Source organism: Manis javanica, chromosome 7 (genome assembly GCF_040802235.1).
Source record: "Manis javanica isolate MJ-LG chromosome 7, MJ_LKY, whole genome shotgun sequence".
In the NCBI taxonomy this organism is placed as follows: domain Eukaryota; kingdom Metazoa; phylum Chordata; class Mammalia; order Pholidota; family Manidae; genus Manis; species Manis javanica.
In genome coordinates, this window is record NC_133162.1 from 30,942,332 (window position 1) to 30,968,936 (window position 26,605).

The following is a 26,605-nucleotide window of genomic DNA, read 5'->3' on the forward strand; positions in this document are numbered from 1 at the left end:
TTTAGCTTGTGTTATTGTCTCTGTGGTTTAATCTTGAGGATGACCACTTAGGTACTGGCCCAGAAGCAGCAGCAGCTTACACCTGGGGAGGACCCATTCATTTCATTACTAGTAACTCTCCTGGGAGAAGATGATTTAGTTTATACATAAGTAGGACAAACTGATAAATCTAAGACGCATATTTGCAACAACTGCCTGGCACTGTAGTGACTCAGGACACCTGCCAGCCCTCTCAAGCCCACTGCTTTTATCTCCGTTATCTTGTGGTTGGTGGATAGAATTATCTCTATTTTACAGGTGAGAAGACTAAGGTTCCAAGATTTAGTAACTTACTTAAGTCCCATCTTAAGTAAGGAGGGAAGACTGGGTTAGGCATCCGAGTGTGCAGATTCCCAGGGGCACAATCCTGGCCTGCCCTTCCTCTGGGGTCTGTATTTACCAGCCCTGAGATGGACACTTAGGAGCTATTTCTAAATATCTAAATAGCTGAGTCTGTCAGTGCCCCACCTTTGTTACCATTCAATGAGAGAGGCTGAAAATGAGCATATTAAGAAATATAGGCTGCGGTCATTCACTCATTTATTCACTTGCTCACAGGACTAACCTACTGGAATGCAGGCATAAGACTAGCTCCTTACCACTGCTTTGAAGGTCACCTAACCTTGCAGAAACAAATCTGCCTCTTTCTGACTTGAGTTTTGGAAATCTCAAAGGGATAGTAATGAGTTCCCCTTCTCCAAAGGAATCCAAGACAACCACTAAGTAGGAGGGTTGTCAGGGCAACTCCCTGTGTTGAATGAAGGGGAGCAAGGGAGCAATGTTGGGATCTGACCCTGAGATTTTATGATTCCACTCCGATCTCTCCTTCCCCTGAACTTGTGTGGGTTTACCTACACACAGACACACATGCACACATCCCCGACACTTGAGTCTTTAGTTTAAATATGCTGCCACCAGGTGGCAACTACATGTCTTTGTTATCAGACTAATTGATCTTAATTCTCTTAAGAATTTTTTGTTCAAGACCCCACGGATTTAAATCATTAACTTCCCCACCTTACTATATAAGAAATAAATATCTCTAAAAAGGGTAAGATGATACAAACATTAAATAAAAATCAAGGTGTTTTTTCATCTGTCTCTGGGTGTTTTCACTATCTCCCAATCTTCTCTGTAGTTCTTTGGCTTCTGTCCTTACCTTTGGAGAATGACTTGGTGGTCCTGGTGGTCCTTTGCCTTAGGTAATACATTTGGGTGGAAAGCCTCACCCTGTAACTGGTCACAGCACCCCCAGCCCCCACAGCTCTGGGTACTAAGGCCTTGGCAGCCATTTCTGGAAGGCTCACATCCAGCTGTTCCCAAGATGATGCACTTGTGGATTTAGCCAAGCTTGAATATCTCAGTCTCGTCTTCTGTCAGGGGAAGGCAGCACAAGGGGAAAGACTGGCATGTCACTGCTAGAAACTGAACTCACATGAGTCATTCTCATCTATTCCAGAGGGATGTACTGCTTAAGGTGACTCCTGTGCCGAACTTCCCTCTCGCGCCCCTGCTCCCTTTGCCCAGTTCGGTGGCTCAGGTTTGCGTCTGGTGGAGAGCTGACATAGCCCCGGCTACCTTGCTGGCTTCCCTCAGCAGCCTCCTTGATGACTGGCATCTTTGTATCAGATCATCTCCAGCAGTGATTTCTTCACCTGGGCTCTCGGATTACAGCTTCTCTGTGGGAGCTGCGCCCCACAGAGCTGGGAGCACAGGTGGGCGCAGTAAAGGGCCTCGATGCCTAACTGTGGAAGGTCTGAGCCCAGCTGAAGGACTGTTTATAAAGCAAGGTTGTTAAATAACTGATTTGCTTCTGGAACATACCACCTTCCCTATCTGCACCTTTTCTCTTAGGAGTTGGCTCTCCTGCAGCTGCAGAGGCTCTGCCATCCTCCTACTATCTTGGGAAGACTGGCCAGAATCTGGCCAAGAAGTGCTTTAGGGGCAGTGGAGCTTGGTACAAGGCATGAGGTCTTACCAGCAAGGAATTCATTCAGAGGCGGGTTGTTCCTGTCCTTTCCAGGGCTGAAAGTGACCCAGCAGGGCAAAGGGAGGCTCAAGGCACTTCCTGACTTCTGTTGCTTTTTGCTGCTCCAGATGTACAAGAACAGTGTTGGGGACATAAGCACTTGGTGAAAGTATGCTGGATTGAATGTTTTAAAGTGAATAAGGTAAAATCCCACCACTAACAGCAACCTCACTCCCTCTGGAACTGCACAGCTGTGTGCTACACTTTCTCAGGGCATTGCCGCATTTCGCTTTGCACTCTGGTTATGTACATGCTTCTCTGGTTACCTGCTCTTACCTCAGTTAGGAAGCATGTGTCATCCACAGTGATGCACACCATTAGTGCTCAACTGTGTCTTCAATTTGAGAGTACCAGAAAGTAAGTCATCCTAGATTTTGTGGTGTGAAATAGTGTGTAGACATTCCAGTGCAGACTTCACTTTTCTGGTAAGTGGAAGTGAGATACCTATTAGATGTCCCCGAGTGTGGGACGTCCTGGGTTTGGTAGTAACGCCTTTAGCTGCCCTAGGCTACTTTTTCTTTCCTTTCTCCATACGTTTGTCTGTGCTGCACCTGCTGCCTGAATTGCCCTTCTCTTCTCAGCATGGGAAATGGCCAGATTTCCTTCACAGAGCCCAAACACCTCCATGTCCACATGTTCATCAGCTGAGTACCGGTTTGTTCATTCATCCCTTCATTCATTCACCAATATTTATCGACCCCCTTGTGTGTTTAAGTCACTCTGCCAGGTGATGAGGAGTCAGTATATAAGCTAGCTTGGGCCCTACCTTCCAAACGTTCCCTTCTAGAGGGAGAGCTGGATAGGAAACCAGAACACATCAAAGCTAGATACACAACTACAAAGCAGGACAGTGCCATGGAGGATGAGGACACAGCGCTCCAAGAGGACCGCTGCTCACGTGGATGCAGGGGGTGGGGCTTGTGACTTAGGAAGTCATGGTACCCGCTGCGCCCCACCTTGGGCTTGTCCTGTGGACTGATTCCTGCACAGCAGAGGGTGAGCATGCTCACCAAGAGTGCTGTACTGAGGCACTTGTCTGCATAAGAAATCCACAAAACCTAACTCGCTGCTTCTCCTAACCCTTCACTCTTAGCCACTGATTTTTCATTGCCAATCACTGCCATTCTCCTATCTCTGTCTTTGTCCTTCTCTCTGTATGTGTGTGACTATCTCTCCCTCTCTCAGTCTCTGTCTCTCTCTTTCCTATCACTTCTCCATTAGAGTATGGGAAGGCTGAGCTTTCTTACTGACATGGCCAATCAAAGCCCCCCCTTCATTCCTCCCGAGTGCAGACAGCACCAGACAGGTCTCAGAGGTCATCCACAAATGTTTTACCATGCCGCTGCTTGTTCTCAGGCTCCTAGGGCACAGAGATAGTTGCTGGAAAAAATTTTTTTTTCCTTTTGGCCTGCTTTCAGAGTTTAAGAGCCTTCTGGAAAAACAGTCTCTCAGTATCTGACATTTTACTATATTATATACTCAGATTAGATTTTATATTAAATTAACAGCACATAATCTGGATAGAGTTTCCACTGTAGCTAAGTGGTCTAGATTTAAGTCCCAGGAGGCGTATCATACGGGTTTCCTTGAAAATTCATTAGTGCTCTGACTCATTGCTTTATTAAGTGCCTGCCTGGGCTTTCTCTCATCTGTTCAATCTTCTTTCTTCCCAGGAATGGGTCTTTCTAATTGATTCCTGAAGTAAAGTACAAGTATAATTCTGCAACTGGCTCTTTCTTAAAGGACCCTGTTTCCCAGAGTTTCTCTGTTACTGTTTTTTTTTTCCCTCTGTCTTCACTGAAATAAAAGAACTTTGCACCTTCTCCTTGGACCAACAGGTTTCAGAGTATTTCAGTTTATTTATAACTGACAGGTGGTGAACGTTAAGTGCTTGGAATTTGAAGTACAAACCCTGAGCAGCTAGGAATGTAGGAGTTTGTTGTTCTGCTTTCCTTTACAAAATGTCTTTCTCTGGAAATAAACTCTCTTCACCTCCAGAATTTTATGTGTATTTAGTCCCTTGTGTTGTTCACTGTACACCTGGGTTGTATGTACACATGAGGTTGTCACATGTAGAGTCTGAGAGGGTCTTACTGCTCATTAACTCCGAACAACTAGGAATTACTTTTTTCTTTATTATTACGAAAGTAGTACCTGCTACCACTAGGACTCAATGCCTAACATAGGTATGGTAAATAGTTTTTTAAAAATAATTTCATATGCCAATGTCAGCTGTGGGGAGTTGTACTGAGAAGGATTCTGAGGCCAGAAAGAATGCTATGATTGATTAGTGACCTTTGCCTTGAATATGGACTAGGGACATGGAGGCCAATGTATATATTTGCTGTTACTGATCTAATTAAAAAATATTTATGTTCAATATAAAAAGAATCATTTTATTTAAAATATAAGTGGAAAGAAAACTATTTAGTTTATTTCATTTAAGGCAGTGCACATTGGAGACTTAATAGTGGCACTGCCAACCTTAGGCCTGTGCTGCTGAGTCCGTGTGTGGACACTACCTGAGACTGCCCTAATCCCTGTGCCCTACTCCCCTCACCAGCCCAGTATGGAAGGAAATTCATGGCTGACTGAGTGTGCCATTATTTGGCCCCAACTTTGGGAGGCAGAATAATGTAGCCACTAAGGTTGCAGTAATTTGTTACAGCAGCAGTGGAAAACTAGTTATACATTGCCTCAATACAATGACAGTGGTAACTGTCAATATTTAGTGCTTGGCACTGTTGCTAAATATGTTATAAGCATTGTTTCAACTGGCCCATACAGTCTTCATATGATGTAGGTACTGTTATTTATCCCCACTTTACAGATGGAGATTCAAAAGCTTAGTCAAGCTACTTACCCAAGAACACAGACTTCTGAGCAACAGACAGGCTTGAGCCCAGTTCTCCAGCATAGCAAAGTCTGTGTTGATAACCACCACCTCTGACTGCAATGTCGACTTAGTGGCCAGTGTCTTAGACCTCTACTGCTTGCCTGGCTTCAGCTACTGCCTTCTTCTGACTTAGGTTTGTCCCCTGAATGCAGACCATTCACTGGGCCCCAACCCTTTTTAATGTCTTCACCTATGATTTACAGGCCTTCTGTGTCTGCAGGCCACCCTATCCTCTCCTCCCTGCACCCATCATGCTTTCCTAGCCATGCCTCAGATCTTTTGGCTTTAGGCTTTATCCTTAAGGTTAGCTTTTACCTATGATCCCAGCTACATGGAGTGGGCCCAGAAGGGAGTGAAGACATGGTAGAATTTCCCCTTGGTGTCCATTGCTGAGCCCACTAGTAAAGAACATGATGGGGCCACTGGAAAGCACAGCGCAAATGGGCATGGGACATCCAGGTCAGGTCTGGATTACTTGCCCAACACAGGTATGGCAAATAGTGTTTTAAAAATAATTTCATATGCCAATGTCAGCTGTGGGGAGTTGTGTTGAGAAGGATTCTGAGGCCAGAAAGAATGCTATGATTGGTGACATTAGTGGAAGCAGAGACTTGGCAACCCAGAAAAGAAGCCTACAGCTCTGTCCAACCAGGACTTAGTGTTCAGGAACCACGGTTAAGAAAATGCCTGGCTAACCTTGTGGATGAGTGAGTCCACACAAAATTCTATTGTAAGAATTGGCATTTATTATCTCAAGATTCCCCCCATGCTTTAAGTATATTCAAATATAAAAATATTGATTGGGTGTGATTGTTTACTAGGAAATGAATACATATGATATTTGAGAATATGTGTGGAGATTCCGATACTAGAATTAATCATAAACCTTTATTACCCTGAAGGAGGAGACTTGACTTGAAAGTTTCTGTTAAAAAAAGTGCAAATTGAGTCCTCTTTAAAATTGCTCTCTGCTTAAGACACTAGACTTAATAATAATGATAATAGTTATAATAGCAATAGCAATAATAGCAGCCAGCGTTCATTTAGCACTTCCTCTGTGCTAGGCACTGTGCTAAGCACTTGGCAAGTGTCTCATTAATATGCATGACAAACCATAAGATACATACTATAATTATCAGCATTTTACAGACAGGAAAAGAGAAGCTGAGAGGATTTAAATAACCTAACCCAAGATAACTATGGGCAAAGAGTTAATATAGCAGCTATCATTTCCCTTTCTGCATGAGAATTTGATCTTTGGTTGATTTCATAGCTCTGTTACCCTGGTAACCCGGTAAGAGCCAATGTCAACTATGTTTCTAGGCAACATTGCCTATGAGAAAAATGACCCCTAAGTGGTTGGTGAATTGCATCTAGAACTGTGAGGAGCTGCATGTGAACTATAAATACCAGAAAGGGACACCATACTTTGGGCTTTACTGAGGGCAATGGCTCTGGCATGCCTCTGGTGGGGACCCTGGAGTTGCTGAGAGAAATGCTGCTTCTGTGGAACGTGAGGCCTTTTGCCAGGGTGGCTCCTCCACCTGCCTGATATGAATCCCATCTCCTTGCATGTGAGCCGTTGGACCGGCACAAAGACTGCCCTTGATGAGGAATGCTGCTTGGCACACTCCCGCCCTACCATCTCCCACATCCTCCTGAGTAGACTGGTGCCCGCATGGGCCATGGTCATTTGGTGAGGCTGAGTGATCAGTTGGATCTACAAAGTCTGCTTGGTGTTGAACTGGTGGGTGTTGCAGTCCTACAGCCAGGGTGGAAGTATCAAAATTGGAACCTGTGCATTTTAATCCAAGTGCCCAAGCCTCTTACCGTCCTTCTGGAGCATCTCAAGGAGGATAAATAACTCTACTAAGGTCACGAGACTGATACTTAGCAGATCCCAGTTTGTCTACTCCCAAAATCATGCTCTTAACTACTAGTAAGGCGTGACTATAAAGGAAAAAGATCTGTTCGCCCCAAGTGGCTCAGTTAGGCTGGCCTCGATCGTAGTACGCATATGTGCATGGCTCTCAAGTGTCCCTGGAAGGTGACTTGGTGGCGCAAGTGGGCAGGAAGAGGTGAGCGTGGATCATCCCCAGAGTTATGCTGCTTTGGTTTTGCTGGTACTTCTTCCTCTCCTTTTCTCGTCTCATGCTATTGATACGTCTTATAACTAGGGCCCATTCTTTTTCCTGTGTTTTCTTTTTAAAATTCTTCCTTTTACCCACAAAAAATGTCACACGTTACGATGTGCCAGGGACGGAAGTCTGCATCCTTATTGTTCTAGCATGTCAGGTCCAGCCAGGGCTGCTCTTGTTACTACCATTCTCTCCCACATTTTATTTTTCTAATGCTCAAGTGGGGGGGTAGCTCCTCCCATTTTGCATCTACCTCTTGGACATAGAAATCCGTTCTCTCAAATTGAACTTTCTTAGTGAAAATCGCTAGGCCTTTGCATGACCCTTTTACCACTGTCAGCGGCGGTGACCGATTATGTGTGTGAGGTTTGTGCTCTCGTTTTGCCAGCCTGGGAGATTTGCTTATTGGTGATTGAAAACTGACCTGGTGCTGCTCTGACCTGACCCATGTTCTTGGTCAAGCTGGAGCCTGAGGGGCTGTGGGTTCCTAAAGGGTGGAGTGCTGGGCATTACAGAGCCCGAGGACATGCCTATAGAATTTCTCCTCCCCTCCTCTCTAGGGGTGTCTGATCCAAGCAAGCCTTTCCTTTGGGGTATATTCCTCTTCAGAGAATTTTTTGTTTGGAGTTTATTGTTGCATCAGTGAGGAGTTTCAGTTGTTGGCCTGGTCGCAGGCAGCTAGTGGGGTGAAGTTTGTGGTAGGGGTACATTGGGGAGAGTAATTCACAGTCTTACTCAGGTAGGGGGGTTCCTGTTCCCAGCAGGGCACAAGCCTTAGAATAATAAGTCTTTCTTCCCAATTTTCTAGCTCCATGTGGGACATGTTGCCTAAAACCACAATGAAGTGAATTAAAGTGGAAGTCTCAAATAAGTGGGATCTTTCTGGTCTTGAATTTTTAAAGAGTAAATTAGGCATGAGTTCTCAGAAGAATTTATTTTTAAAAATTAAAATGCCTAGGATTGTTTCAGGGTTGGCACAGTCACCTTTATTTCCTTACCCTTTATAAAATTCAGTGGAGACAAGAGAGGTCCCCTGCTCACCAGGTTCCTGGAATTGCAGGGCTCTGCCGTGGAGGGTATCGAGGCACATCACAGTCAGTGTAATGTCTCCGCCATGTCAGGAAACATTGAACTGACGAGGCAGGAGAAAGGAGTTAGTTTTTCTCTTTTTTTACTTTCCCTTGGATAATATTAAGGTAACACAAACATGATCAAGTCCTGCATTTCTTTATATTATTTTTTCAATAGGCTAAAAGCTAAAGAATAAAAAGGTGAACAGTGAAAAAAAATCTTTCTCTGTTTGAGTTGAGTCCTTGTTCCTCATCTTTCTAGTTCCCAGGAAACCACTGATCTTAATTTCTTACATCTCCTTCTGGAGTTTCCTTTTGCATATGCATGCAAATACAGAAATAGAGTCTTATTATTCCCTCTTTGGGGGCAAGGAGTAGATATGAATTTTCTAAAATATATTTCTTGTGGATTCTGATTCATCAAGAATATGTATTTCTTTTTTAATTTGTCTCAGGTATTTTTTTTTACGTTACATATTGTGGTTTCTCTGAGCCCCCTCCAGAATCAGATGGTTTTCCCTCCTTCTCAGGAGGTAACCACTATCTGAATTCAACATATATTCTTCTCAGCATGTTTTTACATGTCTACTGCATATTTATGACTTCATTAACAATATGCAGTATTGTGTTTTGTTAAAACTTTATATACATAATAGACCGTAAACATTAGTCTGCAACTTTTTCGCCCAACACTGTGGGCTTTTTTTCTGGTCACAGAACTAATATTTTGATAATCAAAGTTTGAAACAAGGTCCTATGATACACAGTAATATCTGGTCACTGGAAAGTTTAAAAAATCAGAATTTTTTAAATTAAAAAAATCAATCAATCTGGTAATGACAGGTGAGTCATCACTTATTTTTTGACAACCTGAAATTATTTTTGCTTTGGGAATCTAATTGTATATACTTGATCACAATTACCTGGGCTTAAAAAAAAAACTGCTGATGGAGTTTTCCTCATATATGAAAGCAACACAAACCACTGTGGATACTTTGGAAGACAAGGAAAAGTACGAAATAGAAAATAAAATGTCTGTAATCTGTACTACTTCATGAATAACCACTATAAGCATTTTGATGTGTTTCTTTCCAGGCTTTTTCCTATGTACATAATGAATACTTGGTTTCAAAATGAGGATGATGTCATATGAAGTTCATTATCTTTAACATTACTTCATGACTGTGACCCCTTTTCAATGAATATTCTTGGGAAATGTGATATAAAAATAGTTGCATAGAATTCTTAATACAGATTCACCAGATTGTATTTAACTGGTCCCCAGACATCAAAGTAGTAAAGAAATAGTATATCTGTGTAGATTGATTAAGTTCAAACCATTTTTTCCCTCAAATTATACTATTCAACCTCAAAATACATATTTTGTCTAAGCAAATAAGTCACCAGTACTGTGTGATATGACTTTAGTGAGTGCAACCTCTTGATAATATCAAAGCTCTATTTTTAATGCCAGGCTGAAGTTTTGCTCCCCAAACACATACTTCAGAGCCATTAAGTAATAGGGCACTATTGGTTGCTCAGGCTTGAGTAGAGTCGGCTATAGTAAGTGAGTGGTTTTCACATACAGTTTTGGTCTCCATGGGTTTATGCTGAATAGTGAAAAACAAAGGTCAATGTACTTCTTACTTATAAATAACCAATTACATGGATGATCTAAAAAAAAAGGTTCCTGTTATGTTTTTGAGATAGTACTGTGTTGATAGAAGTAGCTCCAATACAGTCTTCTAACTGCTGTGTAATGTCTCGTTATTTAAATAAACCACAATTTATCTTTTCTTTGTTGGTCCTGCTTCCAGTTATTCTTTTTTGCTGTCATAAACAATGCTACAGTTAAATATTTAAAAATTAAGCTTATTCTTTCACATGCAAATGACATACTATACCTTTTGGATCCTGTGGTCCAGGCTAGGGCTGGAGGATTGTGAGTGTTGCTCTTCTTCATACCCTACACTTACTGTTGTCTTTATTGAGTAGATAGATGGTTGGATGAATGGATGGATGCATGGATGAGTGGCTATATGAATGGGTAGATGGTTGGATTCATGACTTTTTTACTTTCTTGGTTCAAGATCTCTTGGTTCGACAAACCTTATATATCCATCTGTAAAATCTCCTTGCCCATGTGGAAGAACAAGAAACTCTTAGTCTTCTTTTCCTTCTAGATGTTGAAATGCTTCAGGCCAGTGCATCTAATCCAATCCCTGGAGATAGTTTCTCTCGGACCACTAAGGACTCTATGATCCGCAAGTTTTTAGAAGGTAAGTTGCAGCTGTGAGCAGGAACACAAAAAGAGGGAAAGAGAAACAAGTGTGAGACATTGCCTGGTTTCATTTGAGGGTGGCTCCACTCAAGGAATGGACTGTCCCAAACATGGTATGTGGTGTGATTGAAGGCACTCTATCCCCATGAGCTCCCCCATCCACCTGTTATAGGTGGGCCAGAAGTTCCCACTGCTGGAGCCACTCATTTGGGCAAACAAGTTGCCTTCAGGTAGATTTCTTTTTACACGCACATGTTTATTTTTATTTTGCCAAAATTTATTGAGCAAAGCACTGTGTGTGTGAGGTCTCAGAGAGAAATCAGGCTCATAGAGGTTACATAACATGCCCAAGATCACACAGCTTGCAGTATGGGGGTGCATGGCAAACAAAGCCAGGTTTGCTGAGATTCTCAAAGCCAAGGGGACACTGTCCCAGCACAGAGCATTGCAGCCTGTCACCAGGAAGAAGGCAGTGAGAAACTTAGGGTTGTGGGATTCTAGGGACCAAGGATGGAAGGCAAGTTCTGTCCTAAATCTTTCTGGTCAGTGGGGAGCAGAGTGTTGGCAAAGGTTGCAAAAGAAGCAGTAGAACATGGAGGTTAATAGCGCAAGCTCTCTGAAGGGGCACAAAAATCCTCAATCATAATAGAAGTTGGTCATGGGGACAGTAGTACACATGGAGAACATAGTCAGTGATTCTGTAACATCTTCCTATGTTGATAGATAGTAACTGCACTAGATGGGATGAGGATTTAATAATATGGGTAACTGCTAAACCACTGTGTTCTATATTTGGTCAAATTATTTAAATCCACAAGTTTCCATTTTTTTCATTTGTAAAATGAGAATAACTTGCAGTTACTTCTCAGTGTAGTTGCACAATCAAAGGAGATAATGTTGGTAATACAGTTGGAACAGCGCTTGGCCCAGAGGAAGTGCTCAGGAAGGATGTGATGCTGAGGATGAGTATGCTCGTGCCTTTGATGGTGAGGACTCCAAGCCATGCTCACACTACAGCCTCAGCACCGGGGGTGGTTGCAAGTATCCTTTGGCTTTTGTGCTGTGCTCTCTGTCCCCTAGTTCAAATGGGATGGATAACTGAATCCCAGCAGTAAAATTGAGATGATAGAGCCTAGCACTCACTTCATTTTGCTGCCTTGATGGGCAAATCAGTGTTTTCTCGGTTGCTTTGCATGGGGTTCTCAGCAGATCATGCAGGAGATGATGTCAGGGAAAGTGCTTTGTCAAAGGGCAGCACTGTACAAATGAGGTATGGGCACGCTCTCGGCTGTTAGGACTGGTAGCCACCCAGTTTGTGTGGCCACTGTTTTCTGTTACCTTTCTCTTGGTTCTAGGAAACAATGCGGGAATGGCCAGTTTAGAGAGGGAGCTGCACCACCTCAGTCAAGAAGAAGATGTTTATCACACAGTGGATGACGACGAGGACTTTTCCATGGACCTGGCCAGCAGGCCCCCCATCCCGGTGCCCAGGCCAGAAGCCAGTGCTCCTGGCACTCACCAGCTGCCTGACAATGAGCCATACATTTCAAAAGGCAAGTGTGGCAGGGAATGATGCTCAGTGGGATCTTCAGAGCTTCTCAGTGGGAATTCTCTGGATCATCTGGTTTCTGAACCATTGCTCAAAGACTACCCCCTTCTGAATGATCTCCAACAGCCACAGAAGATGGTAGGGTCAGAGCTCAAAGAAGGCTCTGGAGCTAGATCAGGGGCCATGAACAAATTCAGTTCTGGCCTTCCTGGGGGCATTCATGCATAGCATGAAAACAGAGGTTAAACAAAATTTCCCTCTACTCCAAATGGCAAAAACCCTGGTAAATTTTTATCTCCTGAAACTTTTCTTCTTTTGATTATTAATTTTTAATAGGTAACATCTATTTAAATCTACCAAAAGTGCTGTATCTGGAACATGTCACTTAATCTTTACAATAATCTATTAAGTAAGGACCATTATCATCCTCATTTTACAGATGAGGAAAATAGAGGCTTACAGAGGTCACTTGATTACCCTGTACCTAGGATTTTAATTCAAGGAGTCTGACTCCACAACCCTGGCTTTCAGCCCCTCTGCTAGGCTATCCACCTACCTACATTAATAAAAATTGGTGAGAATTGGGTTTTGACTTCTTCATAATGGTCCCTGGGCCATCAGTTGGAGGCTGATGGCACTCTCAGTTTCACTGTCTCTCAGGACTTGATTGTGTTAACATGACTACAAGTACTGTAAGAAATGCCAGATCTGTGTGCCTGACCTCCATCCCATTTTCAGTAGTACAAGCAGGCTGTGGAAAGTGTGACAAAAGGAGACCTTAAACTGGGGAAGGTAGCTGCCAACCATAGCCCCAGGTCATTGACCTGGGGTTGTCAGATCGAGTACAGGATGCTCACTTAAATACAAATTTCAGACAAATCAGCAAATCTTTTTTTAGCGTAAGTATGTCTTAAATATTGCACTCTTTTTTTTTGGTTTTGATTTGTTAAAACCAGTAACCCTAAATTGGGTAAAAATACCGTGGAGGGGTACTAGACAGTGCCAGGTGCTGTCACTGTTCATGGTTTGCCATCCCCTTGGGTAACATCCTTCTTGGCACGTGTAGCAGACATTATTGGTGCCCTGCCCACAACCCACTAGCTCTTTACATTCTGTGCCCACTGGCTGGGTCCTGCCTGGCAAGGCCTGTGTCTCTTAGCCTGATGGCTTCTTCTGGCAACTGGTACTCCTGCTGCTCTCTTGCCAGACAGGCTGAAAGAGTTGGGGTATCAACACCCCTGGAAGCAGCCCTCAACCAATGACTGATGGGGGCTGGTGGCCGAGTATCCCAGCTTACTTGCTCCTCCACTGGGAGGATTCTGGGGCACATGTTCTACATTCTTTCCAGACCGCCCCTGCTTGCCAATCGTGCTAATTTGCAGGATAGCCCATCATTTATTGCTTAATCCACTTTGTGTCACCTCTAACACCTCTCACATAAGGTTATTTGTACCTGGATCCTTGTCCCTGGGTCTGCTTCTAAGGGAACCCAAAGGAGGAAACATACAAACATATGTTGATAATGCCTAAGTGGCAGAGGGGGAAGAGAGGGTATTGATGGCATGGCTTATTGTGGGGAAGCAGTTGGAACAGGGGCACAGGTGATTCCTAAAGAGCCCTGGTGATGTACCTGCTGGAAAACTATGGGGAAGCAGAGGGAAGGAGAGAGGCAGGAGATGACAAAAGGGGTAGTTCTTTGGAGGTCAGAAGTTCTGGGTTCACATCCCAGCTCTTCCATTTTCCAGTTGTACATCATGGGACATTGGGTAAATCATTTACCCTCTTTAGCTTTGAATTCTTCATCTATAAAATAGGTATTATAATAGTATATGTATATATGCATCCAGACATCAGAATAATACAAAATAATACACTACCAGAGCTGTGTTGTGAGGTCCAGATGAAATAATACATGCTGTACTGATATCACCTGTGTTAACTAGTGCACCAAGGCATTGCTGGTCTGTCGGTGTCCATCTCAAGGTTCAGATGTGAGTAATGATGACCCAGGCTACCCCTGAGTGCTCACAGGTGGCAGGCACTGCTCTAAGCACTTTCCCTGTATTAACTCATGTCCCAGTGAGGAAGGTACTGTCACGTTCCTCATTATATGGATCAGAAAACTGAGGCAAGGGGAGTTCAAGCCCCTTGTCCACGATCAGATGGCTCATTAGTGGCAGAGCCAGGATTTGACTTCTGGGAATCTAGCACAGAGCTGAGAGATTCACTCTGCAGTCCTAACACTGAGTGAACATTTGTCACTTCCCGGTTTTCCCTATTAGCTGTTATGGGTCTCTGTCTCGTGAGTGATTTCACCGAAGTCCCTTTGGAGCTGTGCACACATTTTTACCTGTCCCATCATCCAGTGTTCTGCCCATCAGCACTTGTTGACATATTAAGTGGCACTTGCTTTCATTTTCAAGCTTCACGGGTTCCAAGGCTAGCTTCAGGTATTCCAGGAGCCAGTGCACATCCTGTTCACGTCACCCTTTTCTTTAATGATCTCATAAACACCAGTCATATGCTCCGGCTGCCTTTGTCTTTCTGGTTTTGAGACCTCGTCTGTTTGATCTGTCTTCATTTCACAATCCCCACAGCTTCTGCTCATTTGTTGCCTCCTACTAGAGTTTAAATTTATAGAACTGTATATAGCAGTCCAAGGTGTGAGCTATTGTTAATTAAGTTTTTCTGTGCAAGATTTTGGTAGTTGTTGTTTGTAAATGTGTACAATATTATAAAGCCCTTTAGAAAGAGATCTGATTTGGCTTTTACCTAGACTATTCTTTATCTCACAGTTTTTGCAGAGAAAAGTCAAGAGCGGCCTGGGAATTTTTATGTTTCCTCAGAGAGCATCAGGAAAGGTAAGGCACATGTCCTCGGCTTCCTGTTGCATGACCTACACTTCCAGGTGGTAGAAGTGTTCATGCCTCAGTGATTTCCAAGGGTAACAACTTTTTAGTGTTGAAAAGCAGAGAGGTCCCGAGATATCTTAGGTGGAGCTGTGCTGATGGTACAGGGAGAGGAGGAGAGACTGGTGCCCTGGAGTGCTGTGCAGACTGGTCACACCACGGATATTAACACCCTAGAACGTGTCTGTAACAACATACCAAAGTACAATTCAAACATTGAGATTGCTGCCAACAGGATGAAAATGGGTGGCCCAGCACCCAATCTTTACTTACTGATAGAGCCCTACCAGGCTGTTTACTTACCCTATCTGTACTACTTTAATTGAACTTTTATTTAAGAGACCTTTAGCTTGCCACTGGGTACATTTTTCTTTTTTTTTTTTTTCAAAAACTTTGTAAGGAAGTTTGAGGAGATTAGTACTCTTTTTTTCTTGGTTTTCTTGTGTTAACCAGAGGCATTCAGTATTGTGCTACTGACGATTGTTTTGAAAAGGAGCCGTGACACCATCTAAGCATGCGAAGCAGGAGGAGATACTTTGGTAGGAGGAGGTTGGAACTGGTTGCCTTGCGGGTTTTCTTTTCTCTTGCACACTTCATCTCCCAATACAATTAAAACAGCCTTGAAGAGGGCAAACCTGGGAGAAGGGCATGTGCGTGTGTGTAGACAGATGAGGAGGTGGCTGGGAAGAGTGATAAATATATTTCTTTGAGGCTTTGCGGCTTCAGTACTCCCTGGCGATGCCCTCTTGTCCCTGCCAGCTCCCTGAAGCACAGTGCCCAAGTGGGGCCCTGCTAGAGAAATTTAGAATCAAAGACAGCCCTACATGTAAAATGTCAGTTTGTCTCACATGCCTCAGTGGCCCCATCGCCTCTGCAAGTAGCTCATAGAACTTAGTGGAGTCACAGCCTGGAGGGAGAGAAGGGAGTTGGCTTCGTATTTCCCTAGAATCTCCAAAGCAGAGACCTATGAATTTGTAATGTGGAGGGAGGCTGGCATAGGAACAACTCAAGGAAAGCCAGTTGGGACCCAGCACGTAATTTAGACCTGGTGACACTGGACCTGATTCATGATTCCAGTGACATTCCAGTTCCCTCGGGCATTTCATGCCCCTGGTCCACAGTCAGTGTGCCCCATGTTGCTTGGAGGCAGGGAGAGTGCAGAGGGCTGGGAGTGATCCTGGGAGAAGCACCCTAGCTAGACTTCCCTGAATATTCTCTTCTAGGAGTGGATTTTAGTCTAAAGAAGTGGTTTTCAACGAGAGTGATACCCCATCAGACACTCATAACTGAGAAAGGGGTTGCTATTGGCATCTAGTGGTTAGAGGCCAGGGATACGGCTAAACATCCTACAGTGGACAAGACAGCTCCCAACAAAAATTATCCAGTCCAAAATGTCCTAGTGCCTTGGTTGGGAAATGCTGGTCTAAAGGCTTCTCAATAATTCAGGCTTAGGGGATTCTATTGACTTATTCAGTAGGTGGTGTACCTCCCTAAAATGTTATGGCCTTATCTACTTTAGTGTACAGGCTTTGAAATTATTGGCTGCTTCCCTCTCTCTGATTCCATGTCACAGGTCCTCCCTATTGGCTCCACATGTAATTGTTCTTTTGAGACACATCCTCTTGAGCCTGTGACAGCCTTGTTAACCCCACTTATCTGGCCAACCTTCCCCAGGTGGGGAGCTGTCTCACTGAATTATGCCATCTTTTCCAGAACCTCCCGTCAGACCATGGAGGGACAGGCCCCAGTCGAGTATATATGACCCTTTTGCTGGAATGAAAACACCAGGCCAGCGGCAGCTAATTACCCTCCAGGAGCAGGTGAAGCTGGGCATTGTCAACGTGGACGAGGCTGTGCTCCACTTCAAAGAGTGGCAGCTCAACCAGAAGAAGCGGTCTGAGTCATTTCGCTTCCAGCAGGTAACTGGCTCTGAATGGAATTAGTTTCCTGTCTGTTTCTCCATTGGACAGTAGTGGAGGGCTGGGTCTGCAGCTGACCTGAGCACCTGTGGCTGGATCTGGGAACATTTGTTTGAGTGTCACTGTGAATCAGTGACATGTATATCTGTCACCTTTAATCTGTAACTGCACAGCACCCTGGCCAAGAGCTGGATGGCTTTCTGGCCATTGTGAGGCTAGAGATCAGGAACAAAGACTCAACTGTAGACCCTAATTCTGTGCTTCCCTCTGCATGTGGCCCTATACTTTTGCTTTCCAGCTTTTCTTTTTTAGAGTCCCTCTCTCTCCTTGTAATGCCAACACTCCCACAGAACCATTATACTTTAGAACTCAAAGAGAACTTGGACAGTTCTCAGGAAATATGTTAAGTGAAAAAAACAAGTCGCAGACATAAAACCACCTCAGATTTTGAAACACACTCACATACACACGAACTCTGTCGACCTGCATGCAAAGGCAAAGCTCAGGAAAGCCTACCCCACGTCCATCCCAAGGGTTACCACTTGGGACGGGACAGTGATTGAAGGTTAGGCTGTCAGAGGAGACTCTCGCTATTTATATGAGAATATATAACTCCACGCATGTAATCCATGTGTGATTTAAAACAATCAAAAGGACTCAAACTGGACCTTTGGAAGTATATCCCTAGTCCAATTCCTTCATATGAAGCAGAGGAGATGGGGCCCAGGGACTCAGGGGACATGTCCAGGACCCCTTACCTAGTGAGTGATGAGCTGGGATGAGAGTGGCTGCTTTTTCTCTCCCCCCGCCCATTGCACTTCCCTGACCATGTGTGTTCTTGCCGCTGTTTTCATGGTGCCAGACACACGTGCTGTGGAGGGAGCAGCACCCACCTGGTGCTGAAATGGGAGTCGTGGCTCCTCGGAGTGGGTTAGGTGGTGAGAAGCAGGAAGTGAGTCATAAGGCAGCGTTGGTCCAGCTCTAACACCAGCCTGCTAGGCACTGTGCTGAGTGTTGAATGGACCTAATCTCTTCTGCTCCTCCCAGCATGCATGTGGGATAAGTGTCATTGCTCCCACTTTATAGAAAACAGAGGCTCAGAGAGGGGAAGAGGTGGACTCAGGATTCAAATGAGACTTTTCTCACTCAGGAGTCACATGACTTTCTGCCTTCCTTGTGCCACCTAGAACAGGGCCAACCACTCTGCCAGCCTGCCTCCCTCCCTGTGGGGTTTGTAGGACCCGAGGCACTCTGCAGTGCTGAACAGAAAGACCCAGGGCCCTCCTCATTCAGGAGACCCAGGGAGGCTGCAGCCCTACTGCGATCAGGCTGGTCCTGGGCAAACAGTGGCTTGTTTTCTCCTTGCCAAGTCATGTGCCTACATGGCATAGTAGTTTAGAGCAGACAGGGCTCTGGAACCAGGCAGCCAGCTCTGTCGCTTGGGGTTGACTGACCTTGGCCTCTCTATGCATCTGTTCCCATCTCTGAAATGTGAAGGGAGAGGATGGGGTGATGTAAACCATGTAAAGGCCTGGCATATAGTAAATACATAAAAAATGTTAGTTGTCTTTCTATATCGGCATCCAAGAAGCTTCTTCCATTCCCACAAACCTGCCAGAATTCTTGGGTGTAGCAGACAACTGAGGTTCATATTTAACATGGAGAGAATCCCAGCCCATGGGAGCAGACACTATTCTGTGCCCCGACAGCTGCTTGGCACTTCTGGAGTGTCCCCAGCCAGAGACTAATGGGTGTGAAGCCTGCTCCTGGGGCTGTCCCATCATCCTCTTCCTCCATGCCTCTGTCCACCCCTCTGTCTCTTTCACTCCCCCTCCCATGAGTGGGCTCCACTCAGGTTCCCTTCAGTCCTTCTCTGTGCAGGCATCTCTTGAGTCTGTGCCTGCAGTTCCACCTGTTCAGCCACCCACTGGGCATGTGCCCCTCAGGTGGCTACACCTGAAGCATGTCTGATGACAAACTGTCCCTCAAGGCTGCTTCCCTTTCCTGACTCCCTGTTTCTGTACTATTACCTTCTCCCTGTACTGTTACCTTCCAGATGCTGAGGTTCAAACTTCAGACTCCCTTGGGCTCTCTTCACACTCCCTCCAGCTGCTTGTCTTGACTAGCTTTGTTCTGTCACATTCTTCCTCTTAAATCTGCTCCTTTCATTCCATTTCCCCTGCCGGCATCTGTCACCTGCCCTTGGCCTGCCACATAGTCGTCAGGGGGGTCTCCTTGCCACCAGCCCCTCCGCTCTGTCAGCTCACTCCTGCCTCCTGAGTCAAGCTCAGCCTTGGCTACAGTCATAACCCAACCAACACTTCCCATCTGGCCACCTGTGGCTCCCTCATGGGCACCTCTGGATGTTAGTCCCTGGGTCTATTATTTTTTTCCTAGAATGCTCAGAAACTTAACTTTGAAGTGGTAGTTGCATTGACTAAAATAACAACAGATTTTGGCCCTCACATGACTATTTAACATTTATTGAATGAATACAATAGACCAGACTGCAGGATTTCAGAAAGATACAAGGCCTGGGCTCTTACCCTCTGAGAGTTCACAGTATCTCTGAAGAGAAAACACACACACACGCACACACACACATGCAGGCACTGCAGCAAGGCAGCCTGGCCCAGCTACAGATGCATGTGCTGTCACTAAGGGCTGGAGCAGTCTGGGGAGGCTGAACCCGAGAAGGTGGGTCTTGACCTAGGCCTGGAGCAGGCTCATGGAGAAGAATAGCTATTCCTCAAGGACAGGAATGGTGTGAGAACACAATCTCAGAGGCAGGAAGGTGTGCAGTGTGAGTGGGTAAGCAACTGGCTTGGCTAAACGGTATACATGGAGGAGGGCAGTGTGTTGAAAGGCTTGGGAGGAACTGGGAACAGGAGAGGAGCAGAGATGATTTGTTGTGAAAAGGGTGTCTCATCTCTTCAGGCCCAACTTCTAAGAGTACTTGGATTTCTCTGGGGGCTGATGCCAAATGCACTCAGCCTCATTTACATGTTGGAGAAGCTATGGCCATGTGATATGTCTGTTTAGTAAACAGCATAAAATCAGAAGGAAGCTCTAATGTCCAGAGGGTATAGTTCTGGTGAATACTTTTAAAATAAGCTGATTTTTTTGCAGGAAAATCTTAAACGGCTCAGAGAGAGCATCACCCGAAGACAGAGAGAGAAGCAAAAATCAGGAAAGCAGACAGGTAATGCGGCCCCTCAGGCTGCTGTGTGTACTGTGGGAGATTCTGCTGTGACCTGTCGTCCTTGATTCTCCTTTCTGCAGTGGCTTGAGTGGGCAGACTGTTTCTCTAACACTTGTCACTCTGCTCACAGATCTGGGTCACCCACTAGACTGTGAGGTCCTTTCAGGCAACAACTTCGCCTTGTTTATTTTAGTACCTGACACATAAGACATGTCAGCAAATGAATGAATGAATAGATTGAATCCTGCATCCCCCCATACTCTCACTCAATGTGGAAGATAATACTTTCTCCCCAGGCACCTGACTCGCCCCTTGGCATTTAGGAAGACATGTATTTTTTGGCAGAGAAAGGAGAAAATCCCGTTGATATAGTGTCTGTTTCTGCCTGAAGCAGGGCATTGTGTCATTGGTGTTTATACTACACGCTGCTTCAGAAGCCTAGTACTCAGCTGTAGCGGGGCCCCTGTCATGTGTAGTTGCGGTCCAGTAGCAGGGCCATGAATTCCCACTGTGCACCCTGAGGACCAGGCCCCTCTGTTCCCCTTGACCTGCGCCACCCCCAGGTGCTGCCCATGTGCCAGCACCACCCCTGAGCGAGGAGTTCTCACACTGCATATTCCCACTGAGGATAGCTGGCACAGTGGGCCTCTAAGATCTGCTTTGGCCAGCCTTATACCAAGTGAAGCTGACAATAAAAGGCTTTCAGAGACTGTCGGATCTTGAATGGGGCCCTATTAAGTAAAAAACTAGGTGTGCATAGCTTTAATAGTCTGTCTCCAGCTGTCATCAACAGCCTGGCTTCCCATGAGCCTAGTCAAGCTGGGAGCACCTCTGTCTTCAAATAGAATATCTTCCTGCCACAGGCACCTTGCTCTTGCCTCTTCTTTCTCATCTGTATGAAAACTACTGGGTTATGAGACCCAGCTCTGGCAGCTCTTTCTCAGTGAAGCATTCCTGGACCACTGCAGGCCATTTGAGCATCTGTAGAATCTGTTGTCTCTTCCCTTCATCTGGCTCTTTGCTTTTGCTGCCTCTGATTGCTATGACTGTTCTTTCATTCAAACCATCAGTAATTTCCAGAAGTTTTGCCACCAAAATGCATATTAAATCTGATCATTTCTGACCGTCTCCCATGCCATAGCTGCAGTCAAGCCACCACCATTTCTTCCTGGATTAATGCAGGAGCCTCTGTAATTATTTCCCCACATCCACTCTTATTTCTCTACAGTTAACCCTCCTCTACAGTTAATCCATGTAGCCAATGACCTTTTAAAGATAAAAAATTAGATCATCCTAATCCCTTACTCAAAACCCTCCAGGGGCTCTTATCCCACGCAGCATAAAATTGCACTCCTCACTGTGGCGTACAAGGCCCTACATGATCTGATCCTGAGCTCATCCCCCACTTTTCCCCTCTCTCCCATGCTCTAGTCGCAATGGACTTGTTTTGTTGCTCTAATGAACCAAGAACATTGCTTCCTGTGACTTTTGGACTTGTCCCCCTCCACCTCTTTTCCCACATCTTTGTCACCATTTTCATCCTTCAGGGTTTGGCTGTAAGTTCTCCCCATGGAGGCCCTCTCTGGGTTGCTGTCCAGGACTCACTTCCTGTACCACTGCTTTCCCTCTTTTCGCATATCGTAGACTGGAATTATTTTATGTTTCTGTTCTCACCCTCCCCACCCCTTGCTCCATGAGGGTGAGAACGTGTCTGTTTTGTGCTCTGCCAACCACCAGTGTGTAGCATAGTACAATAGGGGGCTCAGGGCACCTTTGTTGGAATGGTTGATTCTCGTGAAATGTTTGGTCACACCATTCATTCATTCCACAAGGACTTACTGAGGACCAGGCACCCTGCCAGGTACAGAGACCTGTAAGTCATGATCTTCACTATTTGGTAGCTTATAAGTTAGTCTTTTTTTTTTTTTTATAGGTCTGGTTTTCCCAGCTACAGCCTGTCCCACAATGCCTAGCACAGTGTTTTGCATATGTTACTAACCTAGTGAATATTAACAATTTTGACTGAGAGAAGAGGAATAAAGAGGTTATAACCATGGCACAAGGGCAAAGTGGTCAAGCTAAGACATCTGCTTGGGTAACTAGATGTTAAACGTATGTTACCACTATTCCTGTCTGTTTAGAGGGAGGAAAAAGGAGAGAAGGTGGAAAATCTGGTTTAAGATGTGCCGTCATCCTGGGTCAGACAATAGGGCTCTAGGTGGCAAAAGGGCTGAGGTGCTTTTTAAAGCTAGAGCACATGAACCCAAAGATAGAAGCCTTGATTAATTGAAACATTTCAACCTTTTACATATAGGGAGAAATCTGTGATTTGATGGCACATGCAGTGTTTGAAGGCTGGATATGTTGGAGCGAGTCATGCGTGCTCCACAGCCTGGGCTCCAGAACTGAGCCTACTGGGCATCATCACACCTTTCCCACCCACTCAGGCCCCTCCTGGGGCCACTGAAGATATGAAAGTAAAATAGACACTATAGACACTGCTGAGGAGTAGAGGGGTACAGGAATGGGATCTGGGGCCATCTGAGTTGGGGTGAAGTTCCTGCTCACCCCTAATTAGCTGGGAACCACGGACAATAATTAACCAGACTGAGTCTCAGTCCGTATTTGCACAGCATAAATCACAGCACCCACCCCACTGGGATTGCCGTGAAGACTGAATGGATTAGAGTACAGCCAGGGCCTAGCACAGTGCCCAACACATGGAAGCACTCTAAATACTGTGTGCACACAGGCCGGCGTCCTCACAGGCAAGGCCTCCCAGAGTGTGTGCGCTGAGCAGGGACTCACCATCCGAGGGCTGGCTCTGGAATCTTGGTTTTGAAACATTATGCAAAGTTCCTCCAAGGCTAGTCAGCCTAGCATAAGTGATACCCACCAGTGTCCATAGTCTAAATTAAAATAGTCAATGTCTGAATTGTTCCAAAAGAGCATAGTTTAGATGCCTGTGCTTCCCTGTTCCACTACTCCTGAGGAAGCAGACCCTCTGACTAGGAATTTTTTGGGGGGAAAGGTAAAGTATTTTTACTTTCTTACATCATAATGAATGAAAGATTAAATTATATGTAATTTGACAATGAACAAGAACAACAAGGGACCATAAGCAGTCCACACGGGGAGAACGTTCTACCCAACAACCTGAAGTCTCCCTTCGTTTTTGTTTTTTATTGTGGTAAAATATATATATCATAAAATGTACCATTGGATCTAAATGTACATACAGCTCAGTGGCATTAAGTACATTCACAATATCATGCAGCCATTACCACTATCCATTGCCAGAACTTCTTCTTCCCTGACAAGGATGTGAGAGCAAGTAGCTTATGTGGGAGATGGTCTCAGGGTCACAGCTGGGGGGATGGAGGCTGGTGGCAGTGAGAGGGAAGGAAAGGTAACCAGTTACCTCTGTAGAGGCTGGAGCTTTGTCTCCCTGGAGACTCTGGGAGTCGGGGGAGAACGCTCTGGAAGAGTTCATCCTTCCTGAGGGTAGGAGAGCTGGGGCTTTATGCACCAGCTCCATGCCTTTGGTTGAGGCCTGCTGGGGAGGGCACTTGTAATTTGGCTACTGGAGAGGCTTCAGGCAGCTGGACCTTGTACTGCACAGTGTGGCCCAAGGGCATCAGAGCACCTGCCATAGAGAAGGCATCACTTATGGTTGAGTAAATGTGGTATATTTTTTAACTTCATTGAATTCGATTATATATTTAGCAACATACTAACTCATAATTGCTTATTTCACACTGAGGAGCCTCTGTGTTACTGTATGTATGCTTGTGGGGGCAGGGGGTAGAAACTGAGGGCCAAGGGGAGCAGATTAGGATTGGGACAGGGTTTGGGGCCACTAACTCTGTTTGGACCATTGCAGCTCCTTTAAAAAACATCTGCTCTCCACATTGAGCTTCTGTTTCAACTAGAGGAAAGGACTCTACACACACAGCATTTGAAAACCATTGACACAGGGCAATATTGACCTATAGGACAATTAGGGTTGACAAATGTTTCTGCTTAAAGGAACCTTTTCTAGGAATGGAGCCCACTCTAAACTCAAGGACTGACTTTTTTTCTTTAGAAACCTCCTTTGCCTTAGAAAAGATCTCTTTTCTCTCATCTGGGTTAGAGCACCAAGGACAATTTAATACTAAGATTCTGTTCAGAATAGCTTGCCAGTCTTTCTTGAGCCTTGGGGAGTTGTTTTATTCTTAGTGGGATGGTGCAGAGTGTTGATGGTGTAGAAAATCAGAGGAAGGCTGGCATGACTTGGGGCTTGTTGACTGCCCCAGTCCCACAGAGAAGACAATCAATATTTGTATTCTGAGTGTGTCTGTGGCCAGCCTGGGGCAGGACAGAGAGGAGGAGGCTGGATCTCAGGAACTGGGCTCTGATCCCCACTTTGTTACTGAATCAGTTTATGATCCAGGACAACTTCTTTATTTAACCACCCTTTGCCTCAGTTTCCTCATCCATAGCTACACCTAACTATCCACTTAATCGAGAAATCATTAAGTTCAAACAAGGTATAATAATGCACGTGAATGCACTTTGGGAGAAGTACTATGCAATATAATGATGATTATTATTCCTGGCAATTATTGTCCCTTTATTCCAAGAATATCAGGATTTGTAGACATTTAGACTGGCTCTACCTGATTTTTTGAACTTTTGACTCCTGATTTTGTTTTTCCTGTGTATCTTCCTTATAAAACTGGTTGAGGGTAGAAAATTGCCTCATTGACGTGAATTAAGCAGACAGGAGCCCCTCTTTATAAGATTGTTGTTAAGAAGCTAAGTCAAAGGGAAAGAAAAGCCCTGACACCTGTGTGGGCTCCAAGACCACAGTCTTGTACCTGTGTGCAGGTACACCGGGCAGTCTCTGCCCAAGTCATCCAAGCTTGGATGACTGCTTCTCTGCCTATTTGTAACCAGGAGAGCCCATGGATGTGAAAAAGATCTGTGTTACACAGAGACCTGGAAGGCTGGTTCAATTCAAGGAACATATACTACACCTGGAACTGGAGTCTCTCGAGTGAGGACAGCTTGTGCCACGCAAACCAGTGGTGCCCCCCTTGAATCTTCTCGGTGCAGAATGCTTACCACATTCATGGCTGCCCTGTCCTGGCACCTGCTCTTTCATACTGTTCCGGTTTCCCCATTTGCTTTTCTTGGCAAGCTTCTGGCTTTGGCAGGCAGCGCCTCCTCTGCCCCTGGACTCCCTGAACTTCCTGCCGCACCCATCCCAGGAGAGGAGAGGCAGAGGAGGAAGTTGTGCTGCGAAGATAAGAGCTCATGTCCGCAAAAGTACAACCAACTGTACACCTCATCCCGGAGGCCCTGCCCTCAGCTTGGGCATGCCTGGGGATCAAGGGGAACCCCTGTGGCAGGAGCTCACCTGGCTTTCACACTGCCTTGGGGAGGGAGATGGTGAGGGCACCCACAGATATTTTGTTCTGCTTATCAGTCAGAGTTGTTTCCTGCTCACAGAACCCAGGGAGGAAAATACAGAGAGGAATAAAAACCAGTAAAGAGATCAGTTTAATCCTTTGCAGGACAAAGGAATAATCTATCTTTCTGAATCTGTGGGATCTGAAACCACTGATCAGCCTTGCAAGTCACAGAATCTTTCACAGGCCTAATGGACCTCCTTTCATTAATTCTCTGTGTCATTGCTGTCAGTTGCAGACCACCCATCCATCATCCATCATTTATTAAGGGATTGAAAGGGGGTGTGAATGGTAGTTAAGAGCCTGGATTTTGGAGCTTGGGTTCAAATCCCAGCTGCCCCACTTACCAGCAGTGTGATGGAGGCATGCTACTTCTCTGTACCTTAGTATCTATTGGGAATGATGATGGTAGTATTTTTTCATGGGTGTTGGGAGGTTCAAGGAGCTAGAAATGTGGAAGCTCTTAGACCTCTGCCTGGTGCACAGGATAGCCTGTTATTAGGATCAATGATATTCCCCCTCGTCTGAAAAGGAAATCATTCAGAGAGGTGGACTGACTCAAGTTCTGCAGCTGGGAGCATCAGAGCTGCAGCCCTGAACCTCTCCCTGACCACGTGTTCTCTCCACATGTACCCGAGGCAGACATATTTCTCTGCCCTTTCTCACCTTCCTCCAGCCCTCTCTTCTGTTACCAGAGATTGCCACACAGGATTCTGTGGAGTTTCAGTGCTGAATTGGGCAGAGATCTACTCAGTTCCCCACCTCTCCAGGCACCCTCCAGGGTGAGGTGGAGGCAGGTGAAGAGGGAGCAGCCTAGCAGGTTGGTAAGTGGCAGCCTGTGCCTTGACGCTTACCCCTTTTTCCTCTAATTCCAGACTTAGAGATCACAGTCCCAATTCGGCACTCACAGCACCTGCCTGGGAAAGTGGAGTTTGGGGTCTATGAGAGTGGTCCCAGGAAAAGCGTCTTCCCCCCAAGGACGGAGCTAAGACGAGGAGACTGGAAGACAGACAGTACCTCCAGCACGACAAGTGAGCAGGCAGATGGGGAAGCTTTCATAGCTGGACTCCAGCTGGCACCTGGGGGCCTTGGGAACCTTTTCTATTATGAGCTTGAT

The 26,605-nt window shown here is 45.3% G+C and overlaps 1 protein-coding gene across 1 annotated transcript in view; it reads left to right on the plus strand.

Moving 5' to 3' along the window:
- The window catches only part of PIK3AP1 (phosphoinositide-3-kinase adaptor protein 1), a 110,064-nt gene that overhangs the window by 62,674 nt on the left and 20,785 nt on the right, over positions 1-26,605 (plus strand). Inside the window, exons 9-14 of the mRNA XM_037015772.2 lie at positions 10,356-10,451; positions 11,809-12,006; positions 14,798-14,863; positions 16,625-16,830; positions 19,960-20,032; positions 26,364-26,519. Of these exons, the coding sequence (XP_036871667.2) occupies positions 10,356-10,451; positions 11,809-12,006; positions 14,798-14,863; positions 16,625-16,830; positions 19,960-20,032; positions 26,364-26,519 (795 nt within the window). The remainder of the gene's footprint in view (positions 1-10,355; positions 10,452-11,808; positions 12,007-14,797; positions 14,864-16,624; positions 16,831-19,959; positions 20,033-26,363; positions 26,520-26,605) is intronic.